Below are 18314 nucleotides of genomic sequence, written 5' to 3' on the forward strand. Positions count from 1 at the left end.
CACTGATGTCAGGATCAGGGACCCCCACTCCCAACCTGTGTTCTATCTCCACACAATGGAGGGGGGCACAACAGGGCTTGGGATGGAGGGAGTTTGCTGGCTACTTTTGAGAGTGGTGCAGGGCCACAGGTAGGGGTGAGCCTTCCTTAGCCTCACTGCACCCAGAATTCATCTGAGATAAGCAGCACCCAGCTGAAGCCAGCTGTAATCCCCTGCCCCAGTCATGAAGCCCCTCCTGTACTCCAACCCCCTGGCCCAGGCTCAGCTCAGAGCCCCTCTCACACTCCAGATACCTTAGCCCACAACCAGAGCCTGCACCCCAACTCTCTCCTCCTGCCTGGTGAAAGAGAGGGAGAATGGGGGAGGGAGAGAAAAACAGAGTGAGCAGGGGCAGGGCCTCGGAAAAGGGGCACAAAGGAGATGGGGTAAGGGTATTTGGGTTTCAGGTAGATCCAGGATTGCACTTAAATTCAAGAAGTGATCTTGTGCTTAAAAAGGCTGGAGACACTTGATATAGGTGATCAAAGGATATATGCAGTTAAGTAGCTCATGAAAGAGCATGCTCTTGCTCTGTATGCAGAGTCCTATAAGCGGTGGCAATAGAATCGGAAGTCTCTGTTTCTGGGAAAACAGATGAAGAAAACTAACCGAATTCCTCCTCCAAGAAAATTAAAATACTGAAGACAAAAATAAGTACAGGTAGTCCCCGGGTTACGTACAAGATAGGGACTGTAGGTTTGGTCTTAAGTTGAATCTGTATGTAAGTCGGAACTGGTACATATTATAGGGGAAACTCTAGCCAAACATTTCTCCAGAGCTCAGTTTTATTCTCCCACACCTCACTTCCCTCAGTCCTTTATTCTCAAGCTGAGGTGTCTGCTGAGAGAAGCCGCTCCGTGTCTCCCTGGTCTGCTGGGGGGGGGGGGGGGGCGCTAGCTTCGTGTCTCCCTGGTCTGCTGGGGGGAAGCAGCTAGTGCGGAGTTGCCTCACCCCGTTTGTAAGTAGGGATCCGATGTAAGTCGGATCCATGTAACCCGGGGACTGCCTGTATACATAAAATATCTGGAAGCTTTTGTCTTGGAGTTTGCTAAAGAGAACTGGTTTTGTACTTTTCCCCAACCTTTCTTTCCAGCCACTCTGTGCCACTTAAGTCAGAAAAAATATACATCAAGTAACAAATCTACAGATCTTTTAGTTTGTCAAATACAATAGAAAGGATAAAAACAGTGATAAGTTTAATTAAAGAAACTTGCAAATCACCATTTCGATGCCTGAGATGCAGACACTTATATTCTTGCAAGGTTTTTTTCCTCATGCATTCAAATACTAAATTTTCTCATGTTTTAACAGATTTTTTTTTTTGCAGGGAATAAATCATTAAGATTACAGCCTTTGTATCTACTTTGTGGGAAAAATAATTTCCAGTGGTTTTAACATTAGTTTAAGTGAATGCTTTTGGCATTACACCTGAACCTTCCTAATCCGGGTGTCCTCTATCTGGGAATACGTCTACTTCTGACCCCACTAGGGGTCAGAAGAAGTGGCCCTGTGCACTTGAGCTGAAGGAATGGCAGGACAGCAAAGTGCTTCTCCAGAGGCTTTTCTTCCACCACTTTTATAGCAATGGGGGATAGTGCCTGGGAGTGGCGGGGGATGTTGTGGATACAAGTGTGCCCTGGGAACCGTGTGCCAGGTAATCACCCCATCCCTATGCCCCTCACATGGCCTCCCTCTCTGCCTCCCTCCCAGACCCTGCTGCAGCACCCTCCCATGGTCCAGAAAAATTCTTTAATCCAGCATACCCATTTCCAGGGTTGCTGGATTAAAGAGGTTCAAGTGTGTCAGAATGTATACTATAGAGTATAGACAGCGGCTGTGTCTAGACTGGCAAGATTTTCCGCAAAAGCAAGTGCTTTTGCGGAAAAACTTGCCAGCTATCTACACTGGCCGCTTGAATTTCCGCAAGAACACTGTCGATCTCATGTAAGAAATCAGTGCTTCTTGCGGAAATACTATGCTTCTCCCGTTCGGGCAAAAGTCCTTTTGCGCAAAAGGGCCAGTGTAGACAGCTCAGATTTGTTTTGCGCAAAAAAGCCCCGATTGCGAAAATGGCGATCGGGGCTTTTTTTGCGCAAAAGTGCGTCTAGATTGGCACGGACGCTTTTCCACAAAAAGTGTTTTTGCGGAAAAGGTCCGTGCCAATCTAGACGCACTTTTTTGCAAATGCTTTTAACGGAAAACTTTTCCGTTAAAAGCATTTGTGGAAAATCATGCCAGTCTAGACGTAGCCAGCTAGTTTTGCTGTTGTTGCCATTTTCAGCACTCTGTCATCTAGCCTACTAGGAACAAGTCTAATGGATGTTGTTACGAAAGCTGTAATGGCAGCCTTGTGTACATTAACATTTCCAATGTTGCTGACACTGCTACAATTGAACAAATGGTAGGGACACTTTTTGAAAGATTCTCTGATTGCTAATACAGCTATCACTATTGAACTGAAATAGTTGACATTTTAATATATATTCTCATAGCAGATACTTCACTATCAGAGATATTGTAGCCCCTCACTTATTACTTCAGATCACTGCCATGTTCCTTGAACAGGACAAAAACATAAACATGTACTATCTTGAAGCCAGCAATTCTTACACATTCTTTTTAGCAATATGTCAGCCAGTCATAAGATTAGGAGTGACTAGCTTTTTCCACTAGAAAGTATGTGTGTCAATTTGCAGCTTGATTTTTACAGAAAGGAAAAAAACACAGCTTGATACCAACATAGTGAAATATTGCAGACATGAAAGAAGATGGGGGAGGGGGAGAAGAGGGGAGAGAAGGCATGCTGCATTTAGGGATTTTTTTTACATAGGGAGAGTCTAAAGCTTCCTTTCATAAAATGTTTTTGATTTCCATTTCCATGATGGCGATGTAGCCATAGTGGAATCCATACTCTATTAGCCATAGTCGCTCCTGCCAACCATCCTAGCAGAAAGGTGGAAACTCTATCACTTTCCCCTACAAAGATGGTTTTGCCTTTCAGATTGAATGGAGACCATTTAAAGCTATTGTGGTTAAACATGAACAGGCTAAAACCACGCCTGCATTAGAATCTTTGCCAGCAGGACTGCCAAACAATTCAAAAGGGCCCACTGCTCACAGCAGCAACAGCAGGAGCCAGAGGCCCAGGCCCTTTAACTTGCCACCAGAACCCTGAGCAGTGCTGAAGAGCTGGCTGGAGAAGGCTAGCCCCAACCCCACCCTGCCCAGGGCCTTGCAAAGTCTGTCAGCCACCCTGTTTGCCAGCGTATGCTGTATCTATCTTCTTCTATACAAGTAGCTCTTTATTTGTAAAACACATTGGCAGAGTACTTCTAATGTGGATGCAGATTGCTAGTAAAACTACTCACCCTGAACAAAAACAAGCTCTATGGGTAAAATGAAGCTTTGCCCATATAGCTGTGCCTATACTAAGGACTTTTACCTGCACAGTTATGCAAATCAGGAACCAAAGCTCCATAGCTGTGGCAGTTGAAAGCACCTAGTGTAGCCCTGTCCCTGGTAATGTCAGCAGGGTATGCTCAGAAATTTAACTTTGACTCCTTTTTTGGGGGGTGGAAAGACATGTTCTGTGCCTTGGGGGGAGCTTGCTTTTCCCATCCAACTGACAGGAGCTCACTCACTTTAACAGCCCAAGCATTGAGGAGTTTCATATCTGGTCAACATACACCACGGGCCTGTGTGATGCTTTGTTTTAATTAAACTGTTGGTTTTACCTGGTCCGCACTAGTTCTGAGTCAGATGGTAGTGCTGGCTGAGGTGGAACATCCCCCATCCCTGCAGAGAGGAAGAGGCAAGTGAAGCCTGCCGCAACTGAGGCAATCCACAGAAAGGGCTTGGCTCACACCCGCAAACTGCAGAACCATGGGAGAGGGCAGTGCCTCATCTTGCTGTGGTTCATGCTCAGCTCTGCTTTGTGCCCAACCCCTCCCCTGGCCCTGACAGAAGCTCGTTTTTTTCCTTCCCCCTCCCAGCCCTAGGGCCAAGAGAAGCTCACTTCCCAGCCCCCCCCCCATCACTGCTGCTGTGGGGCAGGAGGAGTTCTGTGCTCCCAACAATTATTGGACTGGACATGCCCCTGTTTGTCTTCCTCCACTCCCCACTGCTCTTGTGCTTGCCCCTGAATGTCTAGAAGTGTCTCAAAAAAGTCACATTCCTAACTGCCAAAAGCCCTATTCTAGATGCAGTTATACTGGCGTGAACATAGCACACAACATGACAGCAATTTCTCTCTGAACAATGAGTGAGTGAATTCAGTTGCCATTAAGAAGAATGTCTCCAATTGTTTTTAAAAAGTGCCTTAACTTTAGGGATTGAAGGTTTTTTCTGCAAAAGTGCCCACAGTTTTACACTGCCTGACTTTTACCCCTCCCTTACCTGGAGGAAGCCTTTTAAAACAGTCCCATAGGTATTAATTGGCGGCAGGTATCTGTTTCAGACAAGTTCTTAATTAGCCTCAGGGGCCTGCCTTGATTATGTGGCTGCAGTCTTTGGCAGTTCACTCTGGAAACAAAAAGTCATTCACCCAGCACCTGGTTTATCTGCCTTCCCTCAAACTATTGCAGCCAGCTGCCCAGCGTCTATCACACAGGGTAAAAAGATATTTCCCTACCCCCAAAGCTTTACCCTTTAATTAAGTCAACATGTAATAATTGAGTAACAAGAAATACGGAAAAGAGAGAAAACAAAGGAAACTAATAAATCTGTTTACAAAAGCTAGTTATGTGCACATGAAATTGTTCTGAGTTGGTTATTCTTTGTACATCAGATTTTTATTGTCCATTTATTTAGAGCTTATGTACATAGAGAAATATACTATAACTAGCCAATTAGCCTGTCATAAGACCGGATTTTCAGGTCTCTCCTCCACATCGGTCTTCTCTCCTGAGCCTCCGGTCTCTTGCTCCATCTCTCTCTCTCTCTCCCCTCCTCCTTCTACTGTCCCTCCCTCCCCCAGCTCTCCTCTGCCTCCTGTCTGTCTCTTTCTTTCTCTTCTCCTCTCCCTCCTGCCTCTCACTCGGGGGACTTCTGCGCCCCCCTTCCTCTCCCGCTGTGGCACTCGGCTGACTTCTGCGCTGCTCAGCCAGGCCGTTGCAGGGGAGCAAGCAGCCGTTTGGGCCCCACGCTCCCCATGCAGCATTGCTTGCTCCCCTGCGGTGGCCTGGCTGAGTGGCGCAGAAGTCAGCCGAGCGCCACGGTGGGAGAGGAAGGGGGGCGGGGCCTGGCCGAGTACGTCACTTTATGTGACCACAGGAAACTTGGCCATACTCATGAAAAGTGGACATCCATCTAACTAAAATCATTCCGGACAATGGATGTTTCTGGATAACAAAGGTTCAACCTGTAGTGTATATTTATACTATTATGATGATAGATATTCTTGTGTAGCTAAGCTCATAACTATTAACTGTAGGCACCAAAGAAGTGGTAGATCATTCGGAAGGATTTCAAGATCAGAATAGTGGCTGCATAGATTACTGCTTTCTTGTTCTCTTTTTCCCTAGTAAGCCTTACAGACATCTGATTCACATCCTATGTTGTTACCTTGATCTCTCTTATTGTCTTGTCTGTCAAGATCTCTTATGAAAGCAGTTTGGGGCAAGGACTGGTGGTGAACTGCCATACAGATGTCTATGTTCAAATATAAATAAATATGAATTTAACAGAGCTGGATGGAAGAAAATGAAGTCTGATGTAATAGGAAATATAACAGTGTTAGTAAGCAAAGTTAGATTTCCAAAGAAAGTCATGTGAAGAGATTGTGCTACTGCTACAGTATTTTTTTTGTTTAAACACGGAATACACCACACCCTTTCCGGGAATCTTGTACAATTACCACCTCTTTTCTATGTCAGACTAGACTCTGAAGACAAAGCTTTTCCTATATTAAATTTTCTAAATTGATACTAAATTGATCTAATTAAACCAGGTCAGACCCCTAATGTGGACTCTCCTAAACCATTTTAACTTTTGCTTAGCATGTGCTAATAACTGATTTAAACTAAACTAGTAAAAATCAGAATTAAATGTGTTTTAGGGTCTGTGTCAGGAGTTCTCTGGTTTAACTGAATTGGTTTAATTAAACCTGTGCAACTTTTCTACCAAACACTGTATCATAGGAGATGGTTAAAACAAGCAACATTGAAAAATTAAACACAAGCAAAACAAAAGAAAAAACAACCTTCTCTCCTCCCCACCACTCATAACATAACTGGACAGAAAACCTCTCGGTGTAATACTATTTAAAGTTCCACTGAAATGTTGAAAAACATGTTTCTGGCAAATTTCATAGTTTTCTAGGGTTAGAGGAGAATTATTTTGTTAGTAATCTATTAAACATCAATGGATTATTGAACTAATATAATTTTTTATTAGGGAAGTTTCTAAAACAAAATTAGCACATTCCTGGTACAAGCATGTATTTTTGCTAATATACATTGTAGTATCTGATATCAAAAGAAATTTGAATAGAGCAGCACTGTATCTCTTTAAACAAAATCTGCAGTTATATCCTGTTTATAATAAGAGCCAAAAGTATAAGAAATTCTGTAGTTTAGTGTTTCCCAGAAATTCTGTTAACATACCCTTAAGCTGCTTAATGGTTATTGCACAAGAAATCTTCTAATTAGGTGGGGGAGGATTTTTCCTTGCTCAAAACTGTGTTCAAGTTATTTTCAGATGTCAGACTCCATAAATCATAACCGTTTAGGACAAGTGCTTAGTCATCTAAGGCCTATTTCAGTGCTCATTGCAGTTATGCAGCTACAGCTCAAGTCTTTCATTGATAGCACTGGACTTGGATCAGACCTTTAATGTCATTAATGGCTCCCCCCTCCCCATTTGGGACATGGAACAATTGGATTTAATAGTACAGAGATGGGTACTATTACTGTAAGTAGCCATTTCTGTACTATCTAATTGCTCTGTGTGAGGGGCCATCTCACCACCACAGTGCTACCGGCTGGCTGTCCTGGGAGTTAGCTCTTCATGCCTCACTGGATGCCTTTCTCTAGGTGGTGTCGCCCCCATGTTTCTCCTCATGTCACAGCATCCTCTTCCAGACACTTCCCTCCGGCAGTGCCCACTCCAGTCTCTCTGCATCCCCTTCCTGGGGCAGAGGAGGGGGGCAGTTGTTGCTCCCACTGCTCACATCCCAGGGTCTTCTCTTTCTCAGAGCACCCTGATCTCCTCCTTAGGCGCTAAAACCTGGGAGCTTGCCTGGCTAGACCTCTCCAGGATTGCTCTAGCTCCAGAGAGCCTCCTGCTTCCCTAGCAGTCAGGGCCCCACTACTCTCTCCCCAGAGTAGTTGTCAATCCCCCCTTATATAGCTCCCAGCTGGGCCCTCATCAGCTAAAATTGCCTCAGCTGGGGCTTTGCTCCTAGCCCCTGCTCCGGGCTAGGGTTTTGCCCTTAAAGGGCCAGTGGAGGGCAAGTGCCCTGTTACACTCTGGCTGCGTCTAGATTGGCATGATTTTCCGGAAATGCTTTTAACGGAAAAGTTTTCCGTTAAAAGCATTTTCGGAACAGAGTGTCTAGATTGGCATGGATGCTTTTCCGCAAAAGCACTTTTTGCGGAAAAGTGTCTGTGCCAATCTAGACGCGCTTTTCTGGAAAAAAGCCCCGATTGCCATTTTCGCAATCGGGGCTTTTTTGCGGGAAACAAATCTGATCTGTCTACAGCTTTGCGCAAAAGGGACTTTTGCCTGAACAGGAGCAGAATAGTATTTCCGCAAGAAGCACTGACAATCTTACATGAGATCGTCAGTGCTTTTGCGGAAATTCAAGAGGCCAGTGTAGACAGCTAGCAAGTTTTTCTGGAAAAGCGGCTGCTTTTCCGGAAAAAGTGGCCAGTCTATACACAGCCTCTGAGTCCTGACTGGGAAAAAAAGAGATTATTATATTACCATAGTATGCAGGAGCCCTAGACATGGACCAGAAGAACCCTGTTGTGTTAGGTGATGTACAAATATGGTATAAGACAACACAGATAACATGAATATAGACCAGTGGTCCCCAAATTTTTCAGGGTCATGTCCCTCATTTCCCTAGTCTTTGCCAGTGAGCCTGCTGAGCATGGGGCCATGGAGGGAACAGGGTATGGGTGGGGGTAAGGCGGTCAAGGCTGGGATCACAGCTAGGATCTCTACCTGGGGAATGGGGCAGGACTGGAGTTGGGTGGCATTCCCTTCCCACTCTCTGTGGGGGCTGGTCCAGGCCTCATCTGTGCCCATTTGAACATTCCTCCGTACCCTCTATGGAAGTGCACCCCATAGTTTGGAGACACTGATATAGACAGACTGTAGGGGTACAGGAAAACAGTAAGATTGTACATTGATTTGGCATGATTGGCAGTTGTCGTAGCTGCTGACACAATGTCAAGTGTTTTGTAGGGTTCGTTGCAAAGGAGAGTTTTAAGGAGGAACTTGAAGGTGGAGAATATGTTTTGCAGATGTTTATAGGATGCTTCTCCTAAGCATGGAAGACAGCCTGAGAGAGAGCTCTAATGTGCTTGTTTAAAAGTTTAGCAAGTGGATGATGTAGGCTGGTATTATTGGCCAATCAAAGGTAAGAATTGACATTTCAATAGCAAAGGAGAGATGGTAGGTTGGGAAGGACCTTGAAAATGAATATAAGCAGTTTATGTTCCATGCAATGGAGAAGCAGCATCCAGTGGAGGGATGCAGAAAGAGAGGATGGTCAGAGTGGCAAGCTAAGAGAAAGCCACTCAGCCTTTAATGACAGCTGTGTGTTCAGGAGGCTTTTAGTCCTTTATATTTACAGCTAGCTACTGAAAGCCCATGTGTGTAAAAAAGCTGAAAATGGAGCCCTTATTTCCCATACACTGTTTATAATGAGAAGTGTTGCTGTTTATACATGTTTTCCAAAGTCTGTGCACAGAACTGCCCCCTGGCTGGAGATACAACCACCTCTTTGCTATCCCTGCTTCTCTGATCAGCTGCCATATTCTACCTGCCACAGAGCCTTTTGGATGCTGACATTCCATCCTGTTCTCACGGGGCCCAGTGATGATAGAACCTAGTGATATTCTGAACAGAAAGAGCTCTCAGCCATGAGTATAATTGTCAGAGACACAATGTGGAATCTTATTACTTAGATGAGGATATTAGTCTGGAGTTTCTTTCAGACAGAAGCCTATAAAGTGATGTTTTTTGTTCCCAAAAATTAACAAGAAATCCGTAATGACATTCCACTCTATTTCAGGCTGACGTATGCCATGCTTACCAGATTGTACACCGAAATGGAATCCCAGATGAACAGATCATTATCATGATGTATGATGACATTGCAGAAAATGAGGAGTAAGTGAAGAATATGGCAGGAATATCAATATATCATATCTATATTTTTTGTGTTCCACAGCTAGCAGTAGTACTTTGTGTGTATATAGCATCTCAAAAAGAAAGATCCTAAGCACTATACACAGTATGTACAGGGACCACTTTACCTATCACTGAAATGAGTCCATTTTAGTATGAGTACCTTGCAAATTCCTAAACTTCAAGAGTAAGAGTCTGGACTTATGAATGACATTGTAAACTCAGAGCTTCTTGTCAACTTATTTTTGCATATTGTGATGCAAGTAAATAATGTTTTTTATACATGGTAAAAATTCTCTCTTATGTAGTGCTGTAGAGCACAGACATACCTGTATAGTGTAAGTATCTTTAAAGACCAGGGTTAGCCTGTTTAATTTCCAAAGCATACTATATTTACAAAAAGTAAATTCCCATGCATCATCCCTGCAGAATGTGTAGTCATCATTGGGTTTGATATATTTGGCCATATTTGCCTTTATAATACAACCAACTCTTATATTGCACTTTTCATGAGTAAATATTAAAACACTTTACAAAGGAGGACAATATTTGTGTGCAGCTGCACCCAGTTTCAGTGATAGTCCTTTACTGTAGATTAATTTCAACACTCAGCTCTGAATTTTGTTTCTTAGAAGTTGTGTGGTCACAGTGACAGCCACACCTTAGTCAGCTGCCTTAATTGATAAACTGAATTAGATGACACTAGCTGGTTAATATTTTGCTATCAGTGACTGCAGTTGCACGGCAGTGGCAACGGTTCAGGTGTCAAAAGAGAATAAAACCATTTAAAAGCAGAACCAGCAACTTGAAGTTCCCAGGCTAAAAATATAGTAATTATAGCCAGCACCCTCAGAACAATTTACCTGGTTTTACTACTGAGTTCAGGGGACTTGAGCTGAACATATGGCACAAAGACTGCCACGTGATCATTCAAAAATAGTTTTTAAAGAGGTGATATTTTTGTAAATACAAATATTTGGGCTTCATCTTCATGACATTACATGATTTTTAAATATTTTTCTAGTTAATTTATTGGCACTATATGGCATATGAATTATTCTTAATTTATGTCCAATTTAATTTTCAGGAATCCAACCAAAGGCATCATCATCAACAGACCCAATGGCACAGATGTATACAAGGGAGTGCCAAAGGACTATGTACAAGAGGTAGGAAAGAAGTAATCTTTATTATTCACCAGTATGTCTGAGATTTAAAATCACCTAGTGATCCAGGCAAATCTTTTTTCATCCTCCAGACTGTTTGATATTCTCTAAAACATTTAGTATTGAGTCTCTGGTTGATACAAAACTTTCCAGGGTGTTCATCCAATTGGATGACTTGGCCAAACTGGATGTCAACATAAGGGTATATTCAATTGGAGCAGAAACTATAGCAATAGACTATTACATTATTTCTGCACCATACTCATAGTGAAGTGAATGGAAATATTATATTTAAAAACTGATAAATCAATATGTAAACATATACTGATGAATTTACACTGAAGATTTGATGAAAGAATCACTCACTGAGTTTATGGGTCAGTCTTCCAGTATCTGAGTAATTTACAAGTTGCCACTAAGGTTACGTCTAGACGTCATATTCCTTACAGTGACACATAGAAATGGTGAAGCCTGCTTAGGCAAGTAGAGTAAAGACAAGCGTGGACTTTGGGTATATACCCTACATCTCTTTTTACATGTCCAAGCAGTGCCTCCCCATCTACATGGCTATTTTTAGCCATGTAGTGTCTTTCTGGTTCCTTGCTGCCAGTTTTTCTGTGCCTTAGTGAAAACCTCCAACATTGGAGAAGGGCTCTAGTGAGGGGAGGCTGAAGGGAAAGGCTCTAACAACTCCCAGCAGTGGAAAAGAACTTTTGCAGCTCCCTTCTGCCACTCGCCTTCCGGAACCTTTCCTTCTCTCAGAGTGAAAGGCTGTGGCAGTGGGGAACTGGTAGGCTGTGTCTAGACTGGCCACTTTTTCCGGAAAAGCAGGCGCTTTTCCAGAAAAGCTTGCCAGCTATCTACACTGGCCGCTTGAATTTCCGCAAAAGCACTGACGAACTCATGTAAGATTGTCAGTGCTTTTGCGGAAATACTATGCTGCTCCCATTTGAGCAAAAGTCTTTTTCCGAAAAACTTTTGCGCAAAAGGGCCAGTGTAGACAGCAGAGAGTTGTTTTCCGCAAAAAAGCCCCGATCGCGAAAATGGCAATCGGGGCTTTTTTGTGGAAAAGCGCATCTAGATTGGCCACAGATGCTTTACCGCAAAATGTGCTTTTGTGGAAAAGCGTCCTGCCAATCTAGATGCACTTTTCCGAAAATGCCTTTAACGGAAAACTTTTCCGTTAAAAGCATTTCCGGAAAATCATGCCAGTGTAGACGTAGCCGTAGAGTATTTCCTTTTTGCCTTCTCACTGCCAGTGCTCTTCAGTGCTGTATGTAGCTTCATACCGCAGTATGAACACAGTGTGCTTTTTACTGTGGCATGTAACCACATACATCCTACACCAGTGGTCACCAACCAGTACATCGGGAACTACTGGTAGATCTTGGAGCCTCTGACAGGTAATCCTGATTGGTTTGGCCAAGAGGCTAGCAAGCAAAGCACTTTAGCTGCCCCTCCCCCCCCACTGATGCACATCTCCTGCCCTTTGCCTTGGAGCTGTCCCCTCAGGAGCCTCCTGCTTTCTGGGCAGGGCAGGGGAGAGTGAGGATGGGTGCTCATGTCAAGGTGCCCCCCTCCTACTCTGTATCCCATCTCCACAGAGCAGAGAGGGGACACAACAGGACTTGGGAGGGAGTTTTCTGGCTGCTTTTGGGAGTGGTGCAGGGTCAGGGCAGGGGTAAGCCTGCCTTAGCCCCCTGCACCACCACCCAGGAGGCACCTGAGGAAAGCAGAGTCCAGCTGGAGCCCACATCCTGAAACCCTACCCCAGCCACGAATCCCCTTCCTGCACTCCAAGCCCCTACCCCAGCCTTGAGCACCCCTGTATCCAAGTGCCCTTCCAGAGCTTGCAACTAGAACCCCCTCTGGCATCCCAACGGCTTGCCCCAAGCTCATCTCAGAGCCCCTCTCACACTTCAAATCCCTTAATCCAAAACCAGAGCCTGCACCCCAACCCTCTGCCTCAGCCTGGTGAAAGTGAGGGAGGATGGGGGAGGGAGGGAGGACGCTTCATTTGCAATTGCGATATGTCTAATTTGCATCCCTTTTACGAAAAAGGGATGCAGTCTAGACACAGCCATACAGTTATATTGCTATAACTGTGTACATATTTATTATGATATAAGTATCTTTTTTTCTTCAATTTAGCTTATGTTGCTTTGAAGGTGTTTAAACTAAATCAAAGAACCACTTCTATTCCAAAGTAACTGCACACATGGGGACTGTGTCTAGACTGCATCCCTTTTCCGTAAAATGCATGAAGGTGGCGTTTCAAAGGGGCAGCAGCGCACAGGGGATCCGGGGATCAGCTGTGTGGTGGCTGCCCCTTTGAAACACCGCTTCTGCTCATTTCAAAAGGGTAGTGGAGCCTAGGGTCAGGGGCTCCATGGCTCTGGGCTCCATGGCTTTGAAATGCACAGCATTTTGAAATGTTGGGGACTCTTGTACATTTCAAAGCAGGCACCCACGTTGAGCCCGGAATCAGCCTGGCCATCCCAGTCTGGGGACTTCCCAACTAATTCCGGGTTCTGGGGAAATGCTGTGCAGATTCCGGGATTAGCTGGGGTGTCCGGTTGACCCTGGCTCCACTACTGCCTCTTTGAAACATGCGGAGGCGGCATTTTAAAGAAGCAGCTGCTGCATAGCTGATCTCCGGATCAGCTGTGCAGAGGCTGACCCTTTTAAAGTCTGCCTTGGTGTTTCAAAGCAGAAGTGCTGCACATTTGTGTGGTGGTCACTTTGAAGAACCCTTTCCTCCTTCCCCCTTTGCTGCCTCTATCTTATAAAGCGGGGAGAGGAGGGAGGAATCGACTAGTCAGAAGACTTTCTGATAAGCAAATGCTTATCGGATAGTCAAATAGTTGACTAGTCTTTAACATCCCTACTGCCAAGGGCTCTCTCTGACACTGGGGTTCCCCTACCTAACTTGCTACTGGCCCATCCGGGACTCCGCAAACCCCATGTTCTCTCGGCTGGTTCCTGCTCCTGGGACTCTTTGGTCCAGCAACATCTGTGCCAGACCATGGATGTTGCTGGACCAGAGACACGGATTTGGGAGCTTCAACCTGTGGTAATGGTGGTCATATGCACCAGCTCCCAAAACCCATCCCAATAATATTCCTCTGCATTGCAAAGCACTTGTTGATTCTGTGCACAGAACCAGTCTGTCTGGGTGAGTAGATAAAGCTAACTTACTGTGTTTCATATTTATTTTTAAAACTCTCTTAATCTATAGGATGTTACTCCAAAAAATTTCCTTGCTGTTCTAAGAGGTGATGCTGAAGCAATGAAGGGCATAGGATCAGGAAAAGTATTAAAAAGGTACTTTTTAGGGAATGATAATTGATTTCATATGGCTGGACAGTCGTGTTTAGGGAATGATAATTGATTTCAGATGGTTGGACACTCATGCACTGATGATGAATAAAGTTGGGATTTAAATGCCATCTTCATTATATTGTTGTCCAGTGTAGGATTAGTAAAACTGGCCAATGACTATTCTACATCTTTGGAATGAGCAAGGAGACATTTCTGCTTTTTTAGCAGTCTACTATCAAACAGTGTGTGTCTGTAACTGCCTGATACCAAATACAGTGTGGACTGAGGTCTAGATATCCACAACTTCCACTGCAGACAAGGTGGTGGAGGGAGATAAGAACTCTGCCATTGGAATTGGGTGGAAGAAAGGAGAAGAGTTATGAAGCTGGACTATTTAAATTGGCCATTGCCACATAGTTCTAGTCATGTAGAGTTCACCCTCCATCGCTCAGATTTAAAATAGTCATTGTATAAATACAAGATTAGAAGGGCTGAGAAGGGTTCTGAGCTTGTATTAATGGATATATTGCTGTACTGCTGCACAACTGCTCCCTTTTGGAAACTGGAGTAAGGCCTAAAAGGTGAACACAGATAAATATTTCATTAGTCAAATTAAAAATTTCACTTAGGCTCATCGCTACTCATACATATATGGACATCCTCCCTCACCCCCTGCATAATTGCAAGTACTGGAGTGGATGTGCAGGACTCCTACCACTTATTGCTACTGAGTAAGAAGACAGTAGTTAGTGCTTAATGTTACTTGCACCTATGTGTTGTTGCTGTTTGTATGAGAAGAACAATCATCTGATCCCTGTGGCAGGCTATTCGAGGTCTTCTGAGATCAAGGCCTTTAAGTATCCAATACACAAAGAATTTCAGAACCAGACTAGTACAAACATAAATCTGGCAAAATAGGTACATTTTAGCAGACTGGAGATAGACTTGGATCCTAATTTGGATAAATGTAACCATATGATTCAGAGCAGCTTGGTCACATTGTCGTCTTCTACATAATTACTCTCATGAAGGATTTTGACAATGAAGAAGAACTTTTAGACAATATCTTTCAGATGTGTGAGTCAATCCTGTGTTAATTATGTCTGGTACTGGCTTACAATATTCCAGATACATTGGGAAGCTGAAAACCCCATAATGCACTGGGGGCCTATTGTGCAGCGCCATGCAGAGGGATTGTCTGAGGCTCAGAGTGTAGACAGTATGCTGATGGGTGGGATTTCTCCCATGGGCATAGGTAATCCACCTCCCAAAGAAGAGGTAGATAGGTTGGCAGGAGAATTCTTCCGTTGACCTATCACTGACTACATGGGTATTAGGTTGGTTTAACTATGCTGCTCAGGGATGTGGATTTTTAATACCCTTGAGTGACATAGCTAGCTTGATCTAACTTTTTAGTGTAGACCAGGCCAGAGGATCTCCTTTCTTAATGCAATACAGGTTGAACCTCTTTAAATATGGTCTTCCCTAGCCTGGCACCGCCCCCAGGGGTTAACCCTAACTCCCGCCCCCAAGTCCGGCATTAGTGGTGACCCAGTAGGTGCTCCAGGGATAGAGTACTTAGTGGGAAAAACCAGCTGGCTTAAGCCAGGATTGTTGCTGGACCAGAGAAGATGGAGCCCGATGGGATGGGGAAGAGGAGCCGACAATGGAGCCCCAGCACATAGAGGCCAGCAGCGTGGGGGCCAGCTGCTGGGAGCAGAGTCCTACCAGCCCAGGTACCAGCAGCGGAGCTCTGGCCGGCCGAGGGGAGCCCCGGCCAGCTGAGGGAAGCCCCGGCATTCCAGGAGCAGGCAGCAGAGCCCCAGCATCCCTTGGCTGGGGAGGGACCAGAGCCCCGGAGGCCAGCGGGTGAGAGCAGAGGGGCCAGTATTTGCTGGACTAAGGGAGGTCAGTTCCCTGGTTCAGGACCAGTTAGGTCCCAAGGTTCAACCTGTGTCAATCCGTTTACAGCCCAAAACTTGGAGTCAGATTACCCATCATCTATGTTTGTTGGTCAATACAGTTGGCTAGTCCCTTTAAAATTTCTAGTATTGTACAATAGCTGAGTTTGAAAGACTTCAATTCTAGTGCTCAAAAATCTCAACTGCATTAGCTTTTGATTGTTAAATTATATTTTAAATTGATTTGCCTTTTTACCACTAACACACGTTTTGGATAGACTGCAGCATGGATGCTGAAACAAACTATTAAGTCTCAGGACACAAGCACAGTGTTGCAAGGTTTAGTCTCTAACCACTGCTATGAAAGGTTAATATGCAAACTTCCTCTTCAGATATTCTTTTGAAGTCTGACAGAGGTTTCCTGGTTCAAATAAAGTTTATGGTATTGTTTTTCAATTACTTAAAAATCACTTATTAACTATGGCAGTTTTCATGCTGCTTTTCTGGCCAACTGATATAAAGATGTCTTTTATTTTTTTAAAAAACTTGTGTATTGTACCTATACTTGATATTTGATTTTTGAATTCCTGTTGATGCAGATAATGCAGCATCAAGGTTTGTAGGGCTAAAATTCCCAGGTTTTAGTACATTCTAATCATAGAACATATTTAAAGTGTACCAATATTTTCTGATATTTGCAGCACACATTTATGGATCTAAATTAGATTAACACTAACATTAAAAATAATCATGGAAACAGCAATCGAGTCTCATGTTTTGTAAAATTATTTTACAAAAGTTTAAGCTGGGACTAAAATTGCCCAAATGTTTATATTACAAAAGTAAGACACTTAAATAAATTTAAATTGCTAGCGTAGAAATTCTGAGCATTCTTAAAAGATGCCTACAATCACAGAATCATTGGACTGGAAGGGACCTTGAGAGGTCTTCTAGAGCAGTCCCCTTCTAGTGCAGGAAGAAGTATTATCTAGAACAGCGGTTTTCAAAATATTTCCTCATGACCCAGTTGAAGAAAATTGTTGATGCTTGTGACCCAGCATAATTTAACTAAAGAGTGGGCTCTGGCGTGGGGCTGAGGATGAGAGCTACAGCTTTGGGAAGGAAGTCACAGAGGCAGGAGGGGCTTGCCTTGAGCGGCTCCCGGTCAGCGATGCAGTGAGGGTGCTAAGGCTGGCTTCCTGCCTGTCCTGGTGTTGCAGGTCATTCTGTGCCCCAGAAGCAGCCAGCAGCAGGTTCCCAGCCAATGGGAGTGCAAAGCTAGTTCTCAGGGCAGGGGCAGTGTGTGGAGCCCTGTGTTCTTTCCCTTCCTCCCCTCCTGACCTAGGAGCCAGGTCTGCTGGTGGCCGCTTCTGGGGCGCAGCACTGTCTTCAGTGCCAAAACGGGCAGGAAGCCTGCCTAAGCACCCCTGCTGATCACCCTGCAGCAATGAGACCCTGTGCCTGACATTCTGTGATCCAATATTGGGTCACATCCCGTAGGTTGAAAACCACTGCTCTAAAAAGACCATCCCTCACAGGAGTATCTTTTGTTCAGTTCCAGATTCTGCTTCCTATTGCATTTCTTTTCTAGTCATTCATTTCTTCCCATAAGCACCCAAAGTACAGTACATAATAAGAATGGCCATACTGGGTCAGACCAAAGGTCCATCCAACCCAGTATCCTGTCTGCCTACAGTGGCCTATACCAGATGCCCCAGAGAGAGGGAATGCAACAGCTAATCCTCACATGATCTCCCCCCTCCCCCCTGTCACCCACCTCCAGAGAAACAGAGGCTAGGGACACCATTCCTACCTATCCTGGCTAATAACCATTGATGTATCTAACCTCCATGAATCTATCTAGCTCTTTTTTGAACCCTGTTAATTTAAAGAGGTGATACAAATGAGCCCACATATTCTGATTTATCTTCACAAATACCAACATGTCCCAAATACTTTAACACAGCATTTCCCAAACTAAAATTCCAGGCCTCAGCATGCCTGGTGGCTGCTGGCCCTTAGGCCGATTGACCCATCTGGTTGAATCGGGCCCCGCGCCCCTGCACCCGGAAGTGCCGGCGAGTTAAGAGCCGGGCCCTGCTCCAGCGCTATGTGGAGCTGGGTCTCTCCCCGGCTCTGCCTGGAGCGGGCCCCACCCCTGTGCGTGGTCTCCGGCCCCGACCCCAGAGCATCCCCTCGGCCCCGGATGTCTCTGCCGCGCATGGCTCCTCCTCGTCGCCTGCCGCCCATGCGCGGCGTTGCACGTGGGCAGGGAGGAAGTGACATCACGGCCCGAGGTTTTGAAACCCACGCGAGGCACATGGCGGGGCCTGGGTGGCTCCGGGTTCGGCCTCTGGGGCCTGAGCGCGGACCCCGGCCCCGCTACGGGGAAAGAGAAGGTGGGAACCGGCTCGTGCGGCGGCAAGGAAAGGAGAGGGGTGGGGAAAGGGGTGGAAGGAGAAGGGGCTTGAGAGGGAAAGGCACCAAGGGACAGGGGTGCGGGAGAGAGAGACAAATGCCAGGGGGCCAA

General features: G+C 45.0%; 1 protein-coding gene across 4 annotated transcripts in view; it reads left to right on the forward strand.

The window, feature by feature from the left end:
- Positions 1-18314, forward strand: part of LGMN (legumain) — a 49667-nt gene that overhangs the window by 18619 nt on the left and 12734 nt on the right. For all 4 annotated transcript variants that reach the window (XM_006133661.5, XM_089778378.1, XM_006133664.5 and 1 more), the window contains 3 exons: positions 9281-9378; positions 10484-10565; positions 13801-13886. In XM_006133661.5, coding sequence (XP_006133723.1) covers positions 9281-9378; positions 10484-10565; positions 13801-13886 — 266 coding nt within the window. The remainder of the gene's footprint in view (positions 1-9280; positions 9379-10483; positions 10566-13800; positions 13887-18314) is intronic.

The sequence above is a fragment of the Pelodiscus sinensis genome, chromosome 5 (genome assembly GCF_052426305.1).
Source record: "Pelodiscus sinensis isolate ZL-2025 chromosome 5, ASM5242630v1, whole genome shotgun sequence".
Lineage (NCBI taxonomy): Eukaryota > Metazoa > Chordata > Testudines > Trionychidae > Pelodiscus > Pelodiscus sinensis.